The sequence below is a fragment of the Prunus dulcis genome, unplaced genomic scaffold, assembly GCF_902201215.1.
Source record: "Prunus dulcis unplaced genomic scaffold, ALMONDv2, whole genome shotgun sequence".
Lineage (NCBI taxonomy): Eukaryota > Viridiplantae > Streptophyta > Magnoliopsida > Rosales > Rosaceae > Prunus > Prunus dulcis.
In genome coordinates this window covers 1-22,732 of record NW_023010318.1, presented here as the reverse complement: position 1 = coordinate 22,732, position 22,732 = coordinate 1, and the positions used below count along the sequence as shown (strand labels likewise).

At 38.4% G+C, this 22,732-nt stretch overlaps 1 protein-coding gene and 1 pseudogene across 2 annotated transcripts; both read left to right on the top strand.

Annotated features, from left to right (window-relative positions):
* The first annotated feature begins 4,244 nt into the window (after nt 1-4,244).
* Nucleotides 4,245-18,030, top strand: LOC117613443 (putative disease resistance protein RGA3). The gene is made up of 2 exons (XM_034342045.1): nt 4,245-6,260; nt 17,479-18,030. Exons 1-2 carry the CDS (start codon nt 4,245-4,247, stop codon nt 18,028-18,030), a joined length of 2,568 nt encoding a protein of 855 aa, XP_034197936.1.
* A 2,117-nt stretch (nt 18,031-20,147) lies between these two features.
* LOC117613442 lies at nt 20,148-22,725 on the top strand (annotated as a pseudogene). Its single transcript, XR_004583734.1, has one exon. The product of XR_004583734.1 is annotated as a disease resistance protein RGA2-like (transcript).
* Nucleotides 22,726-22,732: the final 7 nt, after the last annotated feature.

Here is a 22,732-nt window from a genome sequence, read left to right as displayed (position 1 = left end):
CATATGAATAATATAATTGTACAAAAAAGAAAAATAAAAAAAAAGAAGAAACAACATTGTTAAATAATCATACTGTTAATTATAGGGTTCATTTGGACAGGAATTAATTTATATAAAATATCTAAATCACCACAGCAATTGGTGGTTTCATTTATTTATTTATTTTTAAAAAAGAGTAATTTACTGATTTGCTGGTTCTAGTTCTTGCCTTATGCTATTGTACACTCTTGACTTCTTCAATCACTATAATCTTCATTTTCACTAAGGCATGACCATGACACATTGAAATGTGATTTTCAATTGCTATTTTGGTATTTCAGAACTTAGTTTCTCATCCATAAGAATAACTGTTAGGATATATCCAACGACTAGTTTTCTTACTATTTTGAGAAAATCTACAGCTAAGAATGACAGCTGTTCTTAGTCCTTTCTGCTGTAATGATTTCTAGCCTAGGTGTAAGAATCATAGCCTCCAATGACCTTGAATGGCTGGAGATGAGTCCTTGTGTCCTAGTTTTTAGGATCTGTTTTTTGGCAGTTTGTGTCATGCATATAGAGTGTTTTTGGCTCCGATGCAATACAAGAAATATAGACTGAAACATTCTCTTCTCTCTGAGTTTTTCCTCTCTGCATACGTTTCATAAAAAGGTTTATTTTGTTCAGTAGATCTGTCAACAAAAACCAGCAAGCTAAATACCAAATTCTAACATGGTATCAGAGCTCCTAGTTTGATTTTTGAGAAGGGGCGTGAGCTGTGAGAAAGGGGGTTTCCCTGAAATCTCTATAAGGGATAAAGGTTGCTCTTTTATTGTGTGGTTCATTGAGACTCACATCAAAATGGTGGGATCAGGTTCTGCAGGTGGAGATTTACGAACTCCACAGTTCAATGGTTCAAACTATGATTATTGGTCAGTAAAAATGGAGACTATCCTCATAGCATATGATCTATGGGATGCAGTGGAGATTGGAATACAACCACAGCCGATATTGAGCATGAAGCAAGCTCTGAAGGCACTGGAGATGAAGAGAGTGAGGCTGAGCAAATTCCAGTGGAAGCACCTACTATCTCCAGAGAAGATAAGATAAAAAATGCCAAGGCTTTGAGTTTTATTCAAGGAGCACTAACAGATGAACTCTTTCCATGCATCAGAAATGAGAAGACTGCAAAAGGTGCTTGGGAAATTCTAAGAAGTGAGTTCAGAGGAGATAAAAAGGTAAGAGCTGTGAAACTACAAGCTATTAGAGCTGATTTTGAACATTTTTTTTTTCCTAATACAGATTCATCAATATCAATTAGTTCTTTCACATCAAATTATTGTAACTCCTAACTAAACTTTTAAACTCTAAAATTAATCATGATCCGATATCGTGTTGATAGAGAATCTTCTTCACTTATGCAACACCTTGATACTCTTTTTCTAGATGGGTAAGAAATTGTTTGAGTTTGTCTTGACTGCAAGGGAAGGGACCTCTATTTATATGCATCACTCAAGGTGCCTTTCCCATCATATTAGATTTTTATCTTAGAGCCAGAAGCAAACCATAACTATATATAAAAGCAAACCAGAATCATAAATATATATAAAATTATTTGAATGTTCTCTCAATAAAAGGGGACTGATATATATACTATTTCCTACTTCTTTTTTCACATTATTGTCTCATTTAGTACTGTTTCTTATAAGAATTATTCTTACTCATTTTGTTCATCTATAAGAAAGTTTGTTATAAGCCTAATTTTTTTGTCAAGCAGCTTGTAGTCATTTCAAAGGTAAGCTCTAACGAACCTTAATCGGTAATTTCAAGCTAATAAAAATTTTCGATTGTTGTGAAAATCTTGCCCTTAATCCTCAAATTGATCAAAATGATATAATAAAACAACGTTAATGATACAACAAATTTGGACTGGAGAAGTGGAACTCAGCTATAGTCTTCCTATAGTTTTGTTCCTCTCTACTTTTGGTGGGGTCGTTTGTTTTTTTGTTTTGTTTTGTTTGTTCTGTTCTATTTCGAACAAAGTGACTTTTCTGCTTGATACAATACAAGCAGAAAATAAAAATGAAAAATATCAACTAAAAAGTCACTTTGATCGAAATAGAACAGAAACAGACAAAAATAAATGAACCCATCAAAAGTAGAGTGGAACAAAACCATAGGAAGACTCAAGCTTTGTTGTTCTACTTCTTCAGTCCAAATTTGTTTCTCACAAGCAGAATCAGATTTGAACTTCCGTGTAAGTGCTTCTTGCAAGCATAATTATACTGTTTCAATATTTTATATTTTATATTTTTATGCTTCTGGTTTGCTTTTGAGAGTGAGGGAGAAGCAATATGTGACCAACCTCATCAAAATTTATTGGTGAAATTAATCATAATATGTGGCTGGACAAAAGCAAGTGTGATGTGAGTGATTTTAAAAATAAACCATGTCAGGATCAAACGTAAGTAGACAGAAGGACGCGGCATGAGCTGGAGCTGGGCCATTAGAATAGACTAGACACTCCAATGATTCAAAACTCAATTATCAGCTTCTACTTTTCATTTTGACCAAAACAAAGTAAATAAGCATTCTACTTCTTCTATGTAAAGGCTGGGGAATTTGCATTGCGTTTTCCTTATCTACCAGTCTTTGTTTCGGAGTCTTTTCCGTCAACTCAAAATTCTCAAACCCATAATTAGTTTCATCCATCTTCCACACTCATCCATCTTCATATATATTATTATGTCTTGGTTCTGGCTCTCTTGATCTCTTTTGTTCTAAAAGTGTGTAACTGTGTATTGCCTTTAAATTTTCCTTCTTGTTCATTGCGACACCTTCGGTATTTGGTAATTCGTGAAGAAATCTGCTGCTGATACTTAAACTGCAGGTACTTTTGATTTATTCTGTTCGGTGCCTTTTATATTTTGTTTCTTCTAGTTTCTTGTATTTTATTTGTTTTGCGCAATGTAATTAGTATTATTTTTTTTATCAAAGAAAGAGCGAATGTATTTATCTGCTCAGACTTCCTGTTTTCTTCATCTATTTCGCAAGATACAACAAAAGAAACTTTGAAGAATTTTTTATTCTTTTTTTCAAAACTGATTTATGAATTTTATAAATAAAAAAAGGCTCGCTGCCTTCCCAAGTCTGCTTAGTTACATATATTGTTATGTATTTTTTTTTTCTTTTATACAAGCGATATTCAAGAACTGCTCTTAGAATAGACTAGACACACGATTGATTCAAAACTCAATTATCAGCTTCCCCTTTTCTATGTAACGTGCCGGTGGCAGCAGTTAAAGGAATCATATTAGATTTTTATCTTAGAGCCAGAAGCAAACCATAACTATATATAAAAGCAAACCAGAATCATAAATATATATAAAATTATTTGAATGATCTCTCAATAAAAAGGGACTGATATATATACTATTTCCTTATTCTTTCTTATAAGAATTATTCTTACTCATTTTGTTCATCTACAAGAAATTTTGTTATAAGCCTAATTTTTTTGTCAAGCAGCTTGTAGTCATTTCAAAGGCAAGCTCTAACGAACCCTTAATCGGTAATTTCAAGCTAATAAAAAATTTCGATTGTCGTGAAAATCTTGCCCTTAATCTTCAAATTGATCAAAATGATATAATAAAACAACGTTAATGATACAACAAATTTGGACTGGAGAAGTGGAACTGAGCTGGAGTCTTCCTATAGTTTTGTTCCTCTCTACTTTTGGTGGGGTCGTTTGTTTTTTTGTTTTGTTTTGTTTGTTCTGTTCTATTTCGAACAAAGTGACTTTTCTGCTTGATACAATACAAGCAGAAAATAAAAATGAAAAATATCAACTAAAAAGTCACTTTGATCGAAATAGAACAGAAACAGACAAAAAATAAACGACCCCGATCAAAAAGTAGAGTGGAACAAAACTATAGGAAGACTCAAGCTTTGTTGTTCTACTTCTTCAGTCCAAATTTGTTGCTCACAAGCAGAATCAGATTTGAACTTCCGTGTAAGTGCTTCTTGCAAGCATAATTATACTGTTTCAATATTTTATATTTATGTTTTTATAAGCCATAAGACTTACACATCCTAATTAAAACTAATTTTTCACTTAATTTCTGCAGTTGTGCATCTTAATTTGTTCAGTCTGGATCTTGTCGTTAGTAATGGTTTTGCCGTATATATAAAGACTAGCAACGAGGAATTAGAATTCGAAACACTTCTTCAAGTTTTACTTTAATTCACCTCTTTTACTCTAAATCAAAGCGATGGCAGAAGGAGTACTCTTCAACGTTGCAGAAGGGATCATTGGAAGGTTAGGCTCCCTTGTTTTCCAAGAGATTGCATTGCTTTGGGGTGTCAAAGATGACCTCCAAAAGCTGAAGGAGAAAGTTGCACAACTCCAAGCTGTTCTTCTTGATGCTGAGCAAAAACAAGCCAATAATAATGAAGTCAAAGTGTGGCTCCAAAGCGTAGAAGATGCAGTTTATGAAGCTGATGACGTGGTCGATGAGTTTTATACTGAAGCTCAGTGGAGACAAATGGTGCCCGGAAATAATAAAGTGTCAAAGCAGGTACGCAACTTCTTCTCTAGCTCAAACCAGCTTGTTTTTGGGCTGAAAATTGGTCATATGATAAAAGATCTTGACAAGAGACTTCATGAGATTACCTCGAATAGAACATTTGGTCAATTACCAGTGAACCACGAAGATGCACGATTTGTAATAAGAGAGAGGGTCAACCACTCATTTGTCCGCGAGGATAATATAATAGGGAGAGATGAAGATAAAAGAGCAATTATTCAACTTTTGTTGGATTTGGATCCCATCCCTACAAAGAATGTCTCATCGATTTCCATAGTTGGATTTGGAGGATTGGGAAAAACTACACTTGCTCAACTAGTTTTAAACGATGAGATGGTTGAGAAGCATTTTGAGCTGAAAATGTGGATATGTGTGTCAAATGTATTTGAGTTGGATATAATTGTTAAGAAAATCATTCACTCTGCAACTAATGACATAGCCAAAAGCCTTGAGATTGATCAGTTGCAAAAAGAACTGAGGAAAATAATAGATGGGAAGAGATACCTCCTTGTGTTGGACGATGTGTGGAATGATAATCGTGAAAAATGGTTTGGCTTGCAAAACTTGTTGATGGGCGGTGGTAAAGGTAGTAAAATACTAATAACTACTCGAAGTGAAAAAGTTGCAAAAATAACAGACACATCTAAACCATATAACTTAAGGGGTTTAAGTGAAGAGCAGTCTTGGTATTTGTTTAAGAAAATGGCATTCCAAGAAGGAAAAGAGCCAGAGAGTTCAACCATTAAGGCGATTGGGGAGGAGATTGCTAGAAAATGTCAGGGGGTTCCTCTTGCTATAAGGACCATAGGACGGATGTTGTACACTAGAGATCCAGAAACTGAGTGGTTGGCTTTCAAGAATAACAAGCTTTCAACAATAAGGCAAGAAGAAAATGATATTTTACCAACACTTCAGCTGAGTTATGATGTTCTCCCATCACATTTGAAACATTGTTTTGCTTATTGTAGTTTGTCCCCGCCTGATTATGAGATTCCCGTAGAGAATTTAATTAGGTTGTGGGTGGCACAAGGGTTCGTTAAGTCTTCAAATCCTAATGAGTGCTTGGAAGATGTTGGTTATGAATATTATAACGAACTAGTTTGGAGATCTTTTTTCCAAGAAGTAAAAGATGAGTTTGGTATAATTAAAAGCTGTAAAATGCATGATCTCATGAATGAACTTGCTGTTAAAGTGGCAGGGGAGGGAAGCAGAATAATAGATGTCAATCAGACTGATTTTGATGCAAAACGTCTTCTTCATGTATCTTTCAATTTTGAAGTTGATTTGTTGAAATGGAAATTACCAACATCCTTGCTGGAATCAAATAATAAGCTAAGGACTTTTCTTTTCCTAGGCCAAAAGGAGTGGGGGATGTCATTCCGTACGTCATTTTGTGCTACAATTGCTTCAAATTTTAAGTCATTGCGTATGTTGAGTTTGAATGGATTGGACATTACAAAATTGCCAAAATGTCTTAGGAAAATGATACATTTAAGATATCTTGATCTTAGTGATAACAAAGAAATGGAGAGACTTCCCAATTGGATAGTCAAACTTCAAAATTTGGAAACACTAGATCTCTCAAGATGTGAGTCTCTTGTGGAATTGCCTAGAGATATCAAGAAATTGATCAACTTAAGACATCTCATTTTGAAAAGATGTTATAAATTGGCTCGGATTCCTCGTGGATTAGGTGAATTGACTCATCTTTCACTACTACGTTTTACTATTTGCACGACAAAAGTTTGCGCGACGAATACATGTTCGTCGGGCAAAACGCAATAAAGCGACGAAAAAAATTTATCGTCGCGCAAAAAATTTAAAACTTGCGCGACCAAAGTTTTCGAAGCGCAAAACATCTTAGCGCGACATATAAACAACTTCGTCGTGCAAATGGGGAAAAAAAAAACCCGGGTATTCTCTTGGCGCCAAATACTTGCGCGGCGAGAGCAATCGTCGCGTAAGAAAACATAGCGCGACGATGGAATACTTCGTCGCGTAAAAGCGAGGTGATTTGGCTGCGAAAACTCTTGCGACGACAGTTTTCGTCGCAAAAGACAACTTAGCGCGACGAAACAATTTATCGTCGCGTAAGAAAACGAAGGATATTTTTAATTTGGGGCCAAAATAATTGAGAGGCATATATTAGTTTGCGCGACGAAACATATTTCGTCGCGTAAAGGAGATGTCGGTACATTCTTGCGCGATGAAAAATATTTGTTACGCGACGGAATTTTGTTTTTGGGCGACGAGGACAAGAATTTGCGTGACAAAATCTTGTGCGACGCAAACATCTTACGTCGCGCAAAAATTTTTTTGTCGACAAGTTTTTACGCGACGAAAAAACTCGATTTGTGCGACGGAAAAATGGTTTTGGGCGACGGTAGTTTGCGCGACAAACTATGTTCTTCGTCGCGCAAAGTCCTTCGTCTTCATATCAGAACTCTGCCATTGCAGAGGCAGAAAGGAAAAAAATTTCCTTTCTGCCTCTCTCTCAACCTCTCTGCTGCTGTCTCTGCTGAAAGTTCAGTACGTTCATCGGGTAAGTATTTGTTGTTGTTACTTTTTAAGTATTAATGTAAATTCGTACTAACGCTATTAATTTTGTTCTCGTTAGGGATATTTGTAATTAGCGATTGGTGGAGAACGATTGAGAAGGTATTTTATTCGTTTTATATATTAAAAATGTTAAAGTTAGTTTGTTATGTGTACATTTTTTTTTTTGAAGTTATATTTATATTATGTTGTTAAATTGTGTGTGATGTAGCACAATGTGTTGTGATGTACGAAGTTAATTGAAATTAACTTCGTACTTTTATTTGTATGTTTAGTAACATTTAGTTTCCCGTTCGAGATTAGTTGGATTTCGTACATGGATGCGTAAAGCATGACTGCGGTCCAATTAATTCTTGAATTGTCCCACTATTTGGACAGTTTGGTAATGCATAGTGTTGTCACGTAATCTACGGCTACATGATTAGGTTTCGATTGTGGAGATTTCGGTGTCATCTCGGTACGTTCTTCGGGTGGTACGTAGGTATTAATACCTATGCCCACCTCAAGAACTGTATCGAGATGCTGCCGAAATTCATCCATGTCGAAATCTAATCTCATGTAGCCGTAGGTTACGTGATAGAACTATGCATTCCCGAATGGGATAGGGCCCTTACCGGAGGCATAAGGTGACATTATAACTTCGTATGAAGTTGTTGTGATTGTTATGTTGTGATTATGGTTTCAGGAATTATGAGCAGAAGGTGGATACAGAACCCGAATAGATGCTCAGACGAATACTTGGATGGAATCGAGGATTTTATTGAGTTTGCACGTAGACAGAACCCGGGTGCAACTAGAATCCGATGTCCTTGTAGGAGGTGTAATAACACGTTGTGGGAGACAATTGAAAATGTTGGATTTCATTTAGTAAGGAATGGAATGATTGAGACATATAGCATTTGGAACCTTCATGGGGAACAATTAGACCATGCTTCGTCTTCAAATGCCACAAGAATGGACAGTGTTGAACCTATTGTGGATCCTAATGATCAAGTCATGGATATTATAGAGGATGTTTTTCCATTTGCATCGACCAACATCAATAACGAAAGGGAAGATGACGTGCCAACACCAATAGACAACGCGGAGTTTGAACAATATGAAAAACTGTTAAAAAATGCAAACCAAGAGTTATACCCGGGGTGCGAGAGCTTTTCCGTTCTCACGGCCATTGTAGAGCTAATGCACGGAAAAATAAAGTATCGTATGTCGAACCTGTGTTTCGATTATTTTTTGGGGGTTTTCAAGAGAATGCTTCCGACGGACAATTGTTTGCCGAAAGATCATAAACAGGCAAAGAAGGTGTTGAATGGTCTTGGATTGGGTTATGAAAAAATTCATGCCTGCAAAAATAATTGCATGTTATTCTACAAGGAGCATGAAACGTTGGATACATGCCTTATATGCAATGAGTCGAGGTTCAAAATGACATCTCAGAATAGAACGACTAAGATCCCACAAAAAGTGATGCGTTATCTGCCCCTGAAACCTAGGTTGCAGCGATTGTATATGTCGACGCACACTGCAACAGACATGAGATGGCATAAGGAAAAACGGGTAGACGATGATGTAATGCGGCATCTTGCAGATGGGGAGGCATGGAAAGAGTTCGATCGAACGTTCCCCGAGTTTGCTGCTGATCCCCGAAATGTGAGATTAGGACTTGCCACTGACGGATTCAATCCGTATGGGGTTCTAAACCAACACCACAGCACTTGGCCGATTTTCGTATTCCCATATAATTTGCCGCCTTGGAAATGCATGAAAAAAGAATACATGATGATGACTGTTTTGATAACTGAGGATCCTGGGAGGTCAATCGATGTTTACTTAAGGCCGCTGGTTGATGAGCTGAAGGATTTATGGACAAACGGTGTTCGCACGTACGATAAATCAACTGGGAAGATGTTCACTTTGCGGGCAGCAGTTATGTGGACTGTGAATGATTTTCCAGCATATGCAATGGTTTCTGGGTGGAGCACAAAGGGTTATATGGCATGTCCTGTATGCAAGGAAGATGTAACTTCTGGTTGGCACGCAGGAAAAGTTTGTTACCTTGGTCATCGGAGATGGTTGCCATGGGACCACGAGTGGCGGGAAAAAGATAAAGAGTTCGACGGGAACACAGAGCGTCGCCTCAGACCTAGAGAATGGTCCGGTGATGAGATCTTGGAACAGCTTAACCGTTTGGATTTTGCTCCGTTCGGAAAAACAGTTAGTCGGACCAGACCTTCTACACATATGAACTGGACTCACAAGCCTATGTTTTTTGAGCTCCCATATTGGTCGAAACTCAAATTGAGGCACAATCTAGATGTGATGCATGTTGAGAAAAATGTATTTGACACATTGGTGGGCACGATTCTAGATATCGAGGGCAAGACAAAGGACACAATCAAAGCCCGTCTTGATTTGGAAAGAATGGGCATACGAAGGGGATTATGGATGAACAGGGACAGTGATAAAGCTAGAAGGGATCTTGCATTCTTTTCTATGAAACCGAATGACAAAAAAGAGTTTCTAAAGTTTGTATCGTCTGTAAAGTTTCCTGATGGGTATGCTTCTAATATCGCACGTTGCGTGAATGTTGACGGGGGTAAATTTACTGGACTTAAGAGCCATGACTGCCATGTGTTTATGCAACGCCTACTTCCTGTGGGTATTCGACATCTATTGCCGGAAGATGTTGTGAAGCCAATCATGTTGTTGTCCAGATTTTTTTTCCCAACTGACGGCAAAAACATTGCGAAAGACAGACATATTGCAGTTGCGCCATGACATTGTCCAAGTCCTATGCAAGTTTGAGATGATATTTCCTCCAGCTTTCTTCACAAGTATGATGCACGTGATGGTTCACTTGCCAAAAGAGGCATTGCTTGCTGGTCCTGTCAACTATCGCTGGATGTATCCAATAGAAAGGTATATAATCCTTTTCGTTTGTGTATGCATCATTATCACAGGCTTGCTAATTTGTATCATATCTTTTTATTTTGACAGGCTTCTCGGAGAGCTGAAAAAAAGTGTACGCAACAGGGCGAAGCCCGAAGGATCAATTGTAGAGGCTTGGGTTCAATATGAGTCGCTTACTTTCTGTGGAATGTATTTAAAAGATGTGGAGACGGCTTTCAATCGTCCTCAGCGTAATAACGACGGAGGTATGAGAAAGGAAAAACTTTCTGTTTTTGCCCAAAGCGCACGGCCCTTTGGAGATCCTGGACGAGGAGAGTCGTTTTCTACAAATGACATGGAAGTAGCGCATTGGTTCGTACTGAACAATTGTGATGAGATAATGGCATACTTAGATGAGCATGAAGAGATGATGAAGCGAGAACATCCATCACATTTAGTTGCCCAGAAACAACGTGAATTGTTTCCACAATGGTTTTTGGAATCTGTAAGTTATAAGTGTTTTGTATTTGACAAATATAAATTTTAGTATTTAATTTTATCAGACTAACATGTGAATGGTTTTCTATTATATTAGGTGAATAAGTTGAAATCATCGAATTCCCCCACTTACAGTGATGAGTTATATAACTTGGCCTTCGGCCCGATTCGCGCTGAATTGTTTTCGGGTTGTTATATTAACGGTGTTAAATTTTTGGGGGCTGCACGAGATGACAAGTTGTGTACGCAAAACAGCGGTGTCCATGTCCCAGGTGGAGGCGAAAGTACGAACATTGATTTCTATGGCAAACTCACAAATGTCGTTCAATTGCTTTACAAAGATCGATACCAAGTGATCATGTTTAAGTGTCGATGGTTTGATAGCAACCCAAATAGGCCGGGAAGTGTTAAAATCGACCATGGCTTACTATCTGTGAACATTAACAGAACTTGGTATGATGACGACCCTTACATTTTGGCGAACATGGCAACACAAATTGTGTATCTAGATGACCCTAAAGCCGGGAGCAGTTGGAAAGTTGTTCAGAAGATGGATCATAGGAACGTGTATGCTATACCAGAACTAGACCTAACTGACAACGACGTCGACAATGTGGCTGACCAACGTTTAGAATCATCAATGGAAAATGATGCGGATACACTTCGAGATACACATGTTATACAAGAACCGTTTCAAATTCAAGGAGTGTCTTCAATCGAAATACCGATTCAGTCAATTACAATTGACCTCGGGGATCTTCCAAGATTCGATGTTGCAGTGGGCCCGAGCAGCGAAGATGATGTAGTTATAGTAGAGGAGGAGGAGGAGGATTGGGAGACCGAAAGTGATGATAGCGACGATAACGAAAGTTATTATAGTTCAGATGATGAATAATTAAATTTTTTGTAATTTTATTATGTTTGTGTACAGACTTTGTGTAATACAAATGTTTGAATATATGTAGTACAAATATCCAAATCTTATATATGTGGACAACTGAAACATTATTCAAATAAATTTAGTTATAAAACATTGGTAAATCAATATATCCAAACCCTTTTAATAATAAATTTTAATTTTTTTTTTTTTGACAAAACACATTTACAAAATGAAAATGATACAAAATTTGTTATAAAACATTGATAAATAAATATATCCAAACATTTTTATACAAAGTTTGAAAATTATTGACAATAAACATTTTTCAAAACTGAAAACCCTTGTGCGACGAAGTGCACATCGTCGTGCAATTTTTGCGCGACGAAGAAAACCTCGTCGTGCAAAGTTTGCGCGACCCAAAATACACTAGTCGCGTGAAGTTAAATAATTGCGCGACAAAGTGTCTTCCGTCACGCGATGAAAGTTTGCGCGACGATAAACATATGTTCGTCGCGCAAATATATATTATTTTATAATATATATTATATATACACATATATATTTGAAATTGACGATCGAGTTAGTTCATTGTATTCATATAGGGTCATGGAGTGTAGGTGTAAAAATTCATCAAAATCGGAGTTAAAATAACCGTTAAATCATGAGTTTTCATTTATAACCGTTCAAAAGTTTTGTCCCGTTACTTGATCTCCGAATGTTTTTTTTTTTCGATTTTTGGGGTCTAAGATCTCGAAGTACAAATAAACAAGTTTGACGGCTGGATTGCTGAAACTACTTTCGTAGAATGCGTTTGCCATCAAAACCATATATTCACCAACAATGAATAGTTTACTTATACTTTCGTTAAATATAACATAACATTATGTCGTATCACCCTAGTGTAAACATCTGAAATTGAAGATCAAATTCAGTAATTGTATTCATATAGGGTAAAGAAAAGTAGCTGTAAAAAATCATACAAATCAGAGCTAAAATAACCGTTAAATCATGACTTTTCATTTACAACCGTCGAAAAGTTTCGTCCTGTTACTTGATCTCTTAATGTTTGTTTTTTTCGATTTTCGGCATATACGATCTTGAAGTATAAAAAAAACAAGTTTGCCGTTTGGATCATGAAAACTAGTTTCAGGTTTAGGGTTTCTGCGGTTTATGGTTTAGGGTTTAGGGTATAAGGTTTGCGCGACAAATAGACGTGTTTGGTCGCACAAGGCCTGCCTAGGACGGGGTTGCGCGACGAATACAAGTCCAGTTGTCACGCTTCCTCCTTCAACACTTGGTGAAAAACGTTTTCTCGTTTACAGAAGGCGAACTTGAGCGACGTTCCTTTTATTCGTCGCGCAATATCAGCCAGAACTTTCACCTTTCACACTCTTCCTCCCAGGACACTTGGTGAAAATTTTTTGCGAGGTTTTGCGCGACGCTGTAGGTACTCGTCGTGCAATCGCAGCCAGCCCTTTCTCTTTGGACGGTTGCATTTTTTTGCGAGTTTTTTGCAAGACATTACGTGACGAACAAAGTCCCATTCGTCGTGCCATATCAGCCAAAACTTTTACCTTTCACACTCTTCCTCCTTGGACCTTTAGTGAAAATTTTTTGCGAGGTTTTGCGCGACGCTGTAGGTACTCGTCGTGCAATCTCAGCCAGCCCTTTCTCTTTGGCCGGTTACATTTTTTTGCCAGTTTTTTGCAAGACATTACGCGACGAACAAAGTCCCATTCGTCGCGCCATATCAGCCAGAACTTTCACCTTTCACACTCTTCCTCCTTGGACACTTAGTGAAAAATTTTTGCGAGGTTTTGCGCGACGCTGTAGGTACTCGTCGCGCAATCTCAGCCAGCCCTTTCTCTTTGGACGGTTACATTTTTTTGCGAGTTTTTTGCAGGACATTGCGTGACGAACAAATTCCAATTCGTCGCGCCATATCAGCCAGAACTTTCACCTTTCACTCTCTTCCTCCTTGGACACTTAGTGAAAATTTTTTGCGAGGTTTTGCGCGACGCTGTAGGTACTCATCGCGCAATCTCAGCCAGCCCTTTCTCTTTGGAGGGTTACATTTTTTTGCGAGTTTTTTGCAAGATATTGCGCGGGATATAATGTTAGGCGTCGCGCAAGTTATCAATTTCTCCCGTTAAACCCTAGGACCCAAAATCTGGCCATTGACATCATTGCGCGACGACATAACGTAAGGCGTCGCGCAAGTGTTCAATTTATCGCGCTACACCCTAGGACCAAAATTTGGGCGGACTGCCAACACTGCGCGACGAATTACATTGTCATGCGTCGCGCAAAAGTTCAATCTCGCCCGCTAAACCCTAAATCCCAAATTTAGGCAGACTGCCAACATTGCGCGACGAAATACATTGTCATGCATTGCGCAAGATTTCAATCTCGCCCGCTAAACCCAAAATCCCAAATTTTGGCGGACTGCCAACATTGCGCGACGACAAATTCTATTTTACGTCGCGCAAAAACTACCCTTTTACCAAATTTTGGCGGATTAAAGACATTGCGCGACGGAACACACTTTTTTTTCGTCGCGCAAAAGCCATTTAAAATTTCTTGCGCGACGTTTTCGTGACTTCGTCGCGCAAAAATGAATAAAATTTCAGAAACCACGCGATGGCCTCATTCTTCCCCAGATTTCTGAAACTTTTTTTTTCCACCGTCTCTCTCCCCGCCGTCACCACAGCCTCCTACCCCGGTGGATTTGGACCGCGCCCGCTACATTGGTGGTACCCCGGAGCTCCCCCGCCGTCACCGTCGAGCCAGCCGCCAGATTTCTTCGGTTTGCATCGAATCTGCTCCGCCGTGATTCTCCCTCCTCCGGCGACCAATTCCGCCACCTCAGGTATGGTTTCTGTCCTATTTTTCATGCTTTAGCTGATGGTTGGGTAGGATTTGTTGGATTGTTGCGCTAGGCCGCTTAATTTGAAACCCTAAGTTTCGGCCGGATTTTGATTTTCAATTCCGGCCACTTCCGGCCATTTTTCGGGGTATGTCCGAGAACAAAAGTGGCTCCAATTGATGTTTTGAACCTAGGGTAGGAACCTTGGCCCTTAGTTTTTAGAATTTTTTGGCGATTGGTATCGCTTTGGATACCCACATGCTGCCGGCGCGTGTGGTGGCGGGTGGGTTACTGTAGCAGTCATGCATTGGGTCCCAGTGCAATCCCCTAGTTGTCACGAGCGCGTAGGTGTTTTCGGATTGGAATTTGGTTACCGTTTGAGTCTCGAACGGATTTTGCCTATTGTGCGATTTCCGGGGTTGTTATGTTCGGACCGTTGGATCGAACTCAAACTCACGTATGGTGTACCTTGTATTTCTTGGATCGTCTAGGATTCGACGGATCGTGGATCGGAGTCCTGGATACTCCGAACTCGCAAACCCTAGGTCAATAATCTGAATAAAATTGTATGTGTTTTCAAATATTCGTATATTTTATTAATTTGTATGTGTATTAATGAAATTGTGCAGATGTCAGACCTGATTAGACGTCGTAGGGCGGTGACGACCACGCAGAGTTCGGAGCCCCCGACTCAGCCGACATCTGCTGCACTGCTCCAGCATCTGCTGCCACTGCGCCAGCACTGATGGACCACTTGGCAGTTGGACCTGCGGGGTCCCAGGCGCCTGCCTCATCAGCGTCATCAGTGGCGCAGCCTGTTAGCGCCAGGCGGCGTCATCGGCCCGCCAGCACCACCGACACCACATCCACTGATGCGTCGGGGTCACAGCCAGGTATAGCTTTCCTTTTTCTCCAGTTAATTTTTTTTTTATTTCTTGTTTTTGTTTTTTTGTGTGTGTGTATTTTATTGTTAAATTTGTTATTTATTTAACATTCATGTCATCTTTCTTTGCAGCCAAGAAGAACACCCGAGGGCCGTGTCGGCAATTGAAGACGGCGAAGGTCACCCGGGGGACCAACAGTCGTATCAACATCGGATACGACGAGCGACATCGGGCTGCACCGACGGCGGAGTTGCATAGCTCCTTGGCCCACGACATTGGTCATGTCATTCGGAGCTATTGCCCGATGCAATGGAAGTCTTGGAAGGTGATGCCTGACGAGACCAAGAATGAGGTTCGCGGCCAGTTGTCGGTATGTAGGCCTTTTCATTCTTTTTCTTTCAAACGTTATATTTATATTATTTAAATGTATGTAATTAATTTATTGCAGACGAACTACAACTTGGAGGACCTTGACGAAGAGTCGTTGGCGTACGTCAACAGACTCTTCTCTGAGAGGTACAAACAGTGGAAGAGCGACTTGCACCACCATTTTGAGGCGTTTGATGATCCGCAAGTCGCTCTTCAAGAGGGTTGCCCGAAAGAGCTTGAGGGGCGGGAGGATAGTTGGGCGTGGCTCTGCGCTCATTTTCAGGCGCCCGCTTTTGTGGTAATTTTTTTATATTTTATTTTATTTTCTTACTAATGTTTTTTTAATTTTTTATATTTAATTTCAATTTCAACTAATACGTTTTATTTTTTGTATAACAGAATAAAGCCAAAGTCAATAAGGGCAATAGGAAGAAGAAGACTCTTCTCCATCATTCGGGTTCCAGGCCCTTCTCCTATAGGATGGATGCACGGCGTCAGTAATAATAAAATAATTTTTATTTAATTTTTTACTTTTTCATTATTCTTAATTTATTTTTTCGTTCTAATATTTTTCTTCTTTTGTTCAATTTAGGGGGGGTCCAAATTCCCAGAGATCGACGTCTTTGGCGACGTTTATGTTCGACCTGGGAATGAGTTGGCCGAGTCCCTTCATGTAAGTATTATTTAATTTTAATTCTTATGTTACGCATTCAACTTTAAAGGTTATTATATGAATGTTTGAATTTATATTTTATGTTATGCTAAACAGACGACGATGGTGGAGAGGAGCCAGTTGGTTCTTCAGGAGTCCGCCTCCCAACTTCCTCCCGATACTCCGATCGAGTCTGTGGATCCTCCACAGGATGCTGGGTTTCAGATCTTGACGGAGACATTGGATCAGACTCTAGGGAGGAGACCGGGGACATATTGTCGAGGGATGGGGAATGCCAGGCGGAGGGAACCCAGACCCCGTTCATCAGCGCAGTCAAACAGTCAGGTCACTGCTTTGACAGCACAGGTGGCCACTCTTCTGAGCCAGATGTCGGTCATTCTGCAGTCCCTCGCACAGTCCGGCATTCCAGTCCGGTCATTTTGATGCGCCGACCTCCGAGCCCGTCCATCCCGAGCATCCCCACCAGATGCCGGCCCCTGTAGACCCCCAGACCTCTGAACCGCATGTGCCAGACGATAATGTAGATTTTGGAACATTATTCGATTAGTTTTTTTATTTTCGTAATTATTTTATAAATCTTTCTCTTGTAGCATACATTTATTTTATATAATAAATTTTTTATTTACTTAAATTTTTTTATTATTGGAATTTCATTTTATTACCCAAAAAAAAAAACCAAATTTATTTTTTTATAAAATAAAACAAAAGTAATATTATAATTATATATTAATTTTGCGCGACGAAAGGTTTGTCGTCGCGCAAATTTATATATTCCGAAAAAATAATGTTTCATTTTTTTAAATACATATAATTATTTTTGCGCGACGAAAGTTTTCGTCGCTAAAATAGATTACCGCGACAACAATATTGCGTCGCGCAAAATTTGTGGGCACGTACAGCGCGACGCAATTTACCGTTGCGCAAAATGTTACGCGACAACATAGTTTCGTCTCGCAATACGTGTACCGAATTGCGCGACGATGAACTCTTGTGCCGCAAATGTCTACGAGACGTCTTGCGCGACGAAAACTATTCGCCGTGCATTGTTGTGGCGACGAATCTACTTTCGTCGCGCGTAATTTTGTGCGACGAATGATTCCGTCGTCTTTGAACCTTCTGTGTAACGAAGGATAACCGTCGCACCAAAATGCGCGACGAGTGATAAAATCTGTCGCGCAAAGTCTTTCTTCACGACCTTTGCGCGACAAATTATGCGCGACGATTTTTCTGTCGCGCTTTTATTTGTGTGACTATATGTTAGTTTGCGCGACGAAATTGGATTCGTCGCGCAAATACTAAAATGTAGTAGTATTTGTACTTTGAGTAGATTTGTTTTGAGTGAAAAAAAATTCATGTTGAGGGACTGTGCAGGGCTAAGTGAGTTGGGGAAGCTGAATGATTTAAGAGGAGAGTTGGAGATCATAAATTTGAGGTACAAGAAAGATATGGTGTCAGAATTGAATTATGATGGTGCAGTTTTGAAGGAGAAACGACATCTCTATTCATTGACTTTACATTGGATGCACATCGAGAGTGAAAATAGTGATGTGGTTGAGGAGGAGAGTGATGTAATTATTAAGTCAACGGAAGCGCTGCAGCCCCATTCATGTCTAAAAGAGTTAACCCTGAAGGACTATATGGGTGCGGGGTTTGCGAGTTGGTTTCATTCTCTCCCAAATATTGTTAATCTCACTATTTGGCATTGCCCGAAATTGGCGTCACTACCAGAAGGGATGGGCAACCTCAAATCACTTCAGTTTCTTTTGATACGGGATTGCCCTAATTTTGTTAAACGTAATACATTTGTATCAGTTGTTAAAGTAGAGTTGTGTCTCTTGATGAAAAGTTATGTTTAGGAAGAGTTGTATCTCTTTAGAAGTTAAGAGTTATGTCTGTATATAAAAGGGTCTGAGTGTTATTATATATAGCCAATGATATAGGCTGCTGTGAGATATCGAAGAAGTTAATAAAAATCAGTTTGTCTAATTCTCTATTTTAGAAACACTCTCTGCCTCACTTTATATTTCCATCATACACTTCAGTTTTGTGATCATTCCTCCAACAAATTTGGCATCACTCCCAGAAGGGTTTCGTTGCCTCGCCTCATTAAAAAATTTGAGAATTAAGCGTTGCCCCATCTTAAAGCAAAGATGCCAGAGAGAAACAGGTGAAGACTGGTCCAAGATTGCTCACATTCCAGACTTTCACATTGGTCTATAGCCCGGTGCGTTTTTCTAACTAATTTCTTTCTTTTGCATTCACATTTTCATTCAAATGGCAACCAACCTCAGCTTGTTCATTTTCTTCTTTTTCAGGTCCATTTTATGATCTTTAAGGGTTGGGTCAGTGCACTAAAAACTCTTGTGATTGTGCAACAGCAGGTCACCAACAAAGTGGTATGTATGTATTAGATGATGAGCCCTTGATCCTAACATTGTTTTGTTGTTGGTATGTTGACATGATAATAACATTCGGTTTTGTTTCTTATTTTTCTTTCATGGATATGCAGTGATTAAAAGAAGAAACTGAGGCATCCTGACTTTGATCATACAAGTGACTCAATTGTACATGTGATGAATTTAGGTAATTGTAACTCTCAAATTTCCTTATAGGTTTTGAAATTGATGTCGTTTGTGATGGCTTATATTAATGAATTAAATTCAGATTGATCGGCAACCTCACATTACTCCATGAGCTTTCAATTATGGATCTGCCAAAGCGTAATTAAAAATATACGAAAATACATATTATAGTTAAAAAAATAGCATGACACTTACAAACAAATAGTATATTTTTTATTTTTTATTTGTTACTTATTAAATACTCATATATATAAATCATAATGTCTTTCTCTCCACTTCTGTTACTTGTTTAAGAAAATATAATTAGAGTAGTTAATGACAATTACAACTTGATAAATAATTTTGGATTCAAATGACCTGCAGCATATGGTAGAGCAAGAAAAATAAAAAAATAATAAACAATTAAGTCAAATAATGCCATGATCCTTACATTTAAACTACCACATATACTTTTTAAAATGCATGTTTTCATCACCATCTTGCATTTTGAGTTGTTTATAATGAAGCATACGTTTGCATTTAAAACCTGTTTTCTATTGAAGCATGTATAAAGATATTGAGATAACGCCAATTAAATAAAATGACACTCGCTCTGAGGTCATCTGTCTATATATTGTTACGCCAAAGTTGCTTTTGTCTTACCCTAAATATTTTAGTACATGTTGTTGAGCTGTAAATCTCACACTAATATATTGAAATGAAAATATTGACGTTAATTCTAACAATATCAAACATAATGCCAACGACCCAGCTGGCACCTTATCGACTTGTCCTATCTATCAAAGTCAACTAAAAGAACGTCAACTAAACAATTTGAGCAAACACAAAAAACTGAAAAAACGTAAACTTCCTATCATATTATATTTTAAGAAAAATTAGGTTTTAGACATAATTAACTTTATTAATTAGTTTGTAAGATATTGGATATTTTGGTTTTAGTTTTAATACCTAGGAAAAAACTATTATTTTAGATTAGCCCAAAGAGAGGCCTAGATTCGTTGGGCCAGGTAAAAAATAACAATTGATAAGACAATTCTACCCTTCTTCTTAGGGTTAAACTGTATTTGACAGTTAAGCACAATGGCACATGTAGTAATTTTAGGGTTGTTGGATGTCCTTTTGGTAAAATTATGTGGCTTTGGTTTTATATTAATTAAGTAAAATTAATTATCTTTCTTCCAAATTAGTTAAGTTTTTTATGGGTTAAAACTAAAGAGCCCTATATTTTATAGGTTAGTTGTGTTGTGCACGTCAGTTTTTTGATAGTGAATTCCAGCTTGTCGTTAGTAATGGTTTTGCCGTATATATAAAGACTAGCAACGAGGAATTAGAATTCGAAACACTTCTTCAAGTTTTACTTTAATTCACCTCTTTTACTCTAAATCAAAGCGATGGCAGAAGGAGTACTCTTCAACGTTGCAGAAGGGATCATTGGAAGGTTAGGCTTCCTTGTTTTCCAAGAGATTGCATTGCTTTGGAGTGTCAAAGATGACCTCCAAAAGCTGAAGGAGAAAGTTGCCCAACTCCAAGCTGTTCTTCTTGATGCTGAGCAAAAACAAGCCAACAATAATGAAGTCAAAGTGTGGCTCCAAAGCGTAGAAGATGCAGTTTATGAAGCTGATGACGTGCTCGATGAGTTTTATACTGAAGCTCAGTGGAGACAAATGGTGCCCGGAAATAATATAGTGTCAAAGCAGGTACGCAACTTCTTCTCTAGCTCAAACCAGCTTGTTTTTGGGCTGAAAATTGGTCATACGATAAAAGATCTTGACAAGAGACTTCATGAGATTACCTCGAATAGAACATTTGGTCAATTACAAGTGAACCACGAAGATGCACGATTTGTAATAAGAGAGAGGGTCACCCACTCATTTGTCCGCGAGGATAATATAATAGGGAGAGATGAAGATAAAAGAGCAATTATTCAACTTTTGTTGGATTTGGATCCCATCCCTACAAAGAATGTCTCATCGATTTCCATAGTTGGATTTGGAGGATTGGGAAAAACTACACTTGCCCAACTAGTTTTAAACGATGAGATGGTTGAGAAGCATTTTGAGCTGAAAATGTGGATATGTGTGTCAAATGTATTTGAGTTGGATATACTTGTTAAGAAAATCATTCAATCTGCAACTAATGACATAGTCAAAAGCCTTGAGATTGATCAGTTGCAAAAAGAACTGAGGAAAATAATAGATGGGAAGAGATACCTCCTTGTGTTGGACGATGTATGGAATGATAATCGTGAAAAATGGTTTGGCTTGCAAAACTTGTTGATGGGTGGTGGAAAGGGTAGTAAAATACTAATAACTACTCGTAGTGAAACAATTGCAAAAATAACAGACGCATCTAAACCATATAAGTTAAGGGGTTTAAGTGAAGAGCGGTCTTGGTATTTGTTTAAGAAAATGGCATTCCAAGATGGAAAAGAGCCAACGAGTTCAACCATTAAGGCCCTTGGGGAGGAGATTGCTAGAAAATGTAAAGGGGTTCCGCTTGCTATAAGGACCATAGGACGGATGATGTACACTAGAGATCCAGAAACTGAGTGGTCGGCTTTCAAGAATAACAAGCTTTCAACAATAAGGCAAGAAGAAAATGATATTTTACCAACACTTCAGCTGAGTTATGATGTTCTTCCATCACATTTGAAACATTGTTTTGCTTATTGTAGTTTGTTCCCGCCTGACTTTTCTTTTCTTAAGACAAGAGTGGTGGGGAAAATCATTCCATAAGTCATTTTGTGCTACAATTGCTTCAAATTTTAAGTCATTGCGTATGTTGAGTTTGGATGGATTGGACATTATAAAATTGCCAAAATGTCTTAGGAAAATGATACATTTAAGATATCTTGATCTTAGTAGAAATCCCATTAACAGACTTCCAAATTGGATAGTGAAACTTCAAAATTTGGAAACACTAGATCTCTCAAGATGTGAGTCTCTTTTGGAATTGCCTAGAGATATCAAGAAATTGATCAACTTAAGACATCTCATTTTGGCAAATTGTGACGACTTGGCTTGGATTCCTCGTGGATTGGGTGAATTGACTCATCTTCGTACTTTGAATACATTTGTTTTGAGTGAAAACAAATCCATGTTGAGGGACAGTGCAGGGCTCAGTGAGTTGGGAAAGCTGAAGAATTTAAGAGGAGAGTTGAAAATCAAAATTTTGAGGTGCGAGCAAGATATGGTGTCAGAATTGAATTATGATTGTGCAGTTTTGAAGGAGAAAAGACATCTCTATTCGTTGGCTTTATATTGGATGGACATTGAAAGAGAAAATAATGATGCGGAGGAGAGTGATGTAATTATAAAGTCAATGGAAGCGCTGCAGCCCCATTCGAGTCTAAAAGAGTTAGTCTTGAACGGATACCCGGGTGCGAGGTTTGCGAGTTGGTTTCATTCTCTCACAAATATTGTTAATCTCAGATTGTCTCACTGTGATAGATGCCAACATCTTCCACCGTTGGATCATTTACCTTTTCTTAAGAGTCTTTATCTTAACGAGTTAAGGAATTTGGAGCACATATCTGCAGAAGACAAGGTCAAGGACTTCGCCGGTGATGTGATGATGATGTCAGCTGCTTCTCCATCGACGACCTTCTTTCCCTCCTTAGAGAAGCTTTCTCTAATTGATTGCCCTAATCTCAAGGGATGGTGGAGGAATGAAACAGCTTCAGCTTCAGCTTCTTCATTTCCTTGTCTTTCTATTTTATCTATATATGGTTGTCCTAACCTATCTTCCATGCCGCTGTACCCAAATCTTTATGAACTGCGGTTACAGAAAAGCAGCTGGAAGGTCCTTCCCTCCTTCTTTGTTCCCTCTTACAAATTAACAAATCTGGAGATTAGGGGCGTTGAGGATATAGAATATGTGCCAGAAGAAGGGATTGGAAACCTCACATTACTTGAGAAGCTTGAAATTCAAGATTGTCCTAATTTGGTATCACTACCAGATCAAGGATGGGTCGCCT

Coding starts and splice junctions, on each gene's coding strand:
- LOC117613443 (XM_034342045.1), top strand. CDS start 4,245: ATGGCAGAAGGAGTACTCTTCAACGTTGCAGAAGGGATCATTGGAAGG. Junction 6,261..17,478: donor CTCGTGGATTAGGTGAATTG/ACTCATCTTTCA, acceptor ATACTAAAATGT/AGTAGTATTTGTACTTTGAG.